The 2655-nt window shown below is 42.2% G+C and overlaps 1 protein-coding gene across 2 annotated transcripts in view; it reads right to left on the bottom strand.

The window, feature by feature from the left end:
- Window positions 1-2655, bottom strand: part of LOC119428808 (sorting nexin-9) — a 21551-nt gene that overhangs the window by 3390 nt on the left and 15506 nt on the right. For both annotated transcript variants that reach the window (XM_037696495.1, XM_037696494.1), the window contains exons 9-14: window positions 1521-1651; window positions 1318-1421; window positions 1018-1121; window positions 712-789; window positions 550-626; window positions 392-481 (exon numbers count right to left, since the gene is read on the bottom strand). In XM_037696495.1, coding sequence (XP_037552423.1) covers window positions 392-481; window positions 550-626; window positions 712-789; window positions 1018-1121; window positions 1318-1421; window positions 1521-1651 — 584 coding nt within the window. The remainder of the gene's footprint in view (window positions 1-391; window positions 482-549; window positions 627-711; window positions 790-1017; window positions 1122-1317; window positions 1422-1520; window positions 1652-2655) is intronic.

Genomic DNA, 2655 nt, shown 5'->3' with positions numbered 1-2655 from the left:
GCAGTGTACAGTGATGTGTAGTACCACAGTACTGCAGTGTACAGTGATGTGTAGTACCACAGTACTGCAGTGTACAGTGACGTGTAGTACCACAGTACTGCAGTGTACAGTGACGTGTAGTTACTGTACACTGCAGTACTATGAGTTTCTCCTGGTAAAACAAAGGAAATGGTAATGACAAAGTTGTGTATTGCAGTAAACCTGCTGTATGTTGCGTAAGGAGGCTGTGGTAGCTCAGTGGTCAGTGCAGAGGTCTTGTAATCCGGAAGCCCCAGGTTGCATCAGAAAGGGCATTCGGCATGAACCAATTACTAAATCTCTTGTGTGATTCTGCTGATGTGGCGGCCCATCTCGAGTGCAGCAGTCAAAAACATGCAAGAAGCTACGGTACCTTGTGTACAGTGACTATTTCCGGGAAGCATCCGAGCAGGCCTTTGTACTCGCTGTTGGTCTCTAGCAGGAAGTGGAGATCCTTCTGAGGCTGAAAAAACATCACAAAACTTAAAACGGTACTTTGCTGTGTGCATGTTTGTAATCTATGTGCGCTACCTGCTGTGCAACAATGAGAGCAATTTCCTCATAGGTTTTTCCTGCAGCTGTCATAGCGTTCGTCAGTGTCTCCTCTCCTTCAACACAAACACGCCAAAGTATTTATACCTTCTCTATCGCACCACCATGTACTGTTGATCAACCTGCCTCACGTTGCCTCACCTGGATACTTGCTGCTGCTGAAGACGTTAGACAGGTTCTGAAAGGCTCGGCCGATTCGCTCGTACTCTTTAGGCAGCGCTATCTCACACAAAGGACACACACGAGACTATCGGAGGACACACTGCTTTTCAGTTCTATCAATATTCACGAGATCATTGTACTTATAAAAACAGACTGTACTAATTAAAACTGTAAATGTATAAAAACTGTAGATATAGAGAATGGACAATATATGAAATGCTTATAAAGAACCTGTTAGATAATTATAAGTACACATAATCGTGCATATATTGTGGTAATACTAACGTCCAGTGCAGCGTTTCCAGTGAGAGTTCCCAACGTTCAGCAGCTCTCGGACTCCATCGTCCATCGACTTTGTAAACCGACTGTACTGCTCACACTTCTGTTCACTACACAACACAGCAACAACACAACATTACACACTGCTGTTGTACAAACCTCACCTGCCCTGATGTTGATTCTGCCCGTCCTAAACCACATGAAGACCCAGTGAAGAAGTACTTCCTGTCTGCTCAGCAGTTAGAACTCATGCAGTCTGATGCACACAGCTCAAAGAACAGACAGGTGTTCAGATGGAAGACTTACACCTGACTCACGTCGAGTTCTGCTGCGTCAGGTTCAATCAGAGTGTACATCATTGGACCGACCGTCTCGTCTTTCTCTGCCCTCCTCTTTCCTGCCTTCCACTCCTGAAACATCCAGACTCCACGTCAGCCAATCAGGACAAAGAATCAAACGTTCTCACAGCTACCTGAGGCAGCCCCTGCAGGGGGTGTGGCCTGACCTACCCTTTCATCTTTATAAGTGACAAAGAGCTGGAAGACTTCACTCTGAGAGACAACAGGGTGACGACACATGCGCGTCATCCAGGCCTGCAAACGTTCCATCCTCATCCTGATGAAGTCCTCTTCAAACCTACCTGAGAGCACAGGTGAGACTCAAACACAGCTCAGAGGGGCACAAGTGTTAGTCTGACAGGTGTGCTGGTATCAGACAGGTGTTGGAACCAAAAATCAGCTCTAAAAATATAAACCATAAAAATCTTATTAAAATAAACACAGTTACTTTACCAGAACAAAAACAAATAAAATCATTAAATGTGGATTATTGAACATCAAATCTCTTAAATCCCTGTTAGTTAATGATCTGATAACTGATCATCATATTGATTTATTGTGTCTGACAGAAACTTGGCTACAACAGGAGGATTTTGTTGGTATAAATGAATCCACTCCTGTTAATTATTTAAATGTTCATGTTCCTAGAACAACTGGTTGAGGCAGAGGTGTAGCTTCTATTTTTCAGTCAGTACTATTAATAAATACTAAACCAATTAGTAGTAAGTCTATCCCATCCTAAATGGAAAACAGAACGATCACTCTCACTAGTTGTTATATATCATCCACCAGTCTCCCATTAGATCTATATTATCACTTGACAAAGCTGCTCTGCTGAAAAAGAAAGTAATCAATCAGAGGAGATAAGCTCCTTGGTTCAATTCTGAGCTACGTACTTTAAAGCAGGCATCTAGAAAAATGGAAAGAAAATGACGCTCCACTAACGTTGAGGAATCTTGCTTATCCTGGAGAGATAGCCTGCTAACGTATAAAAAAAGTTCTCCATAAAACTAGAACTTTATATTATTCATCTTTAATTGATGAGAATAAAAATAACCCCAGGTTCATTTTCAGTACCATAGCTAGTTTATCCTGATGCATGCTCAATAATCCAGGTAGAAAAATCAAAAAAAGTTCAATCTGGTCCTCTGGACATTCAAAAAAAAACAAAACAAAGCAAAAAAATATAGAAACGTTTCGTGTCTCATCCGAAGGACTTCCTCAGTCTGAGGTGCTGTATTCAGCTCAGTCTCTTAATTAGCACCTTCTCAGAGTGGATCAACCAGTTTGCTGCTGACAACCTGGT

Source organism: Nematolebias whitei, chromosome 23 (genome assembly GCF_014905685.2).
Source record: "Nematolebias whitei isolate Nwh7 chromosome 23, NemWhi1, whole genome shotgun sequence".
Classification (NCBI taxonomy): domain Eukaryota; kingdom Metazoa; phylum Chordata; class Actinopteri; order Cyprinodontiformes; family Rivulidae; genus Nematolebias; species Nematolebias whitei.
This window is presented reverse-complemented; position numbering and strand designations above follow the sequence as displayed.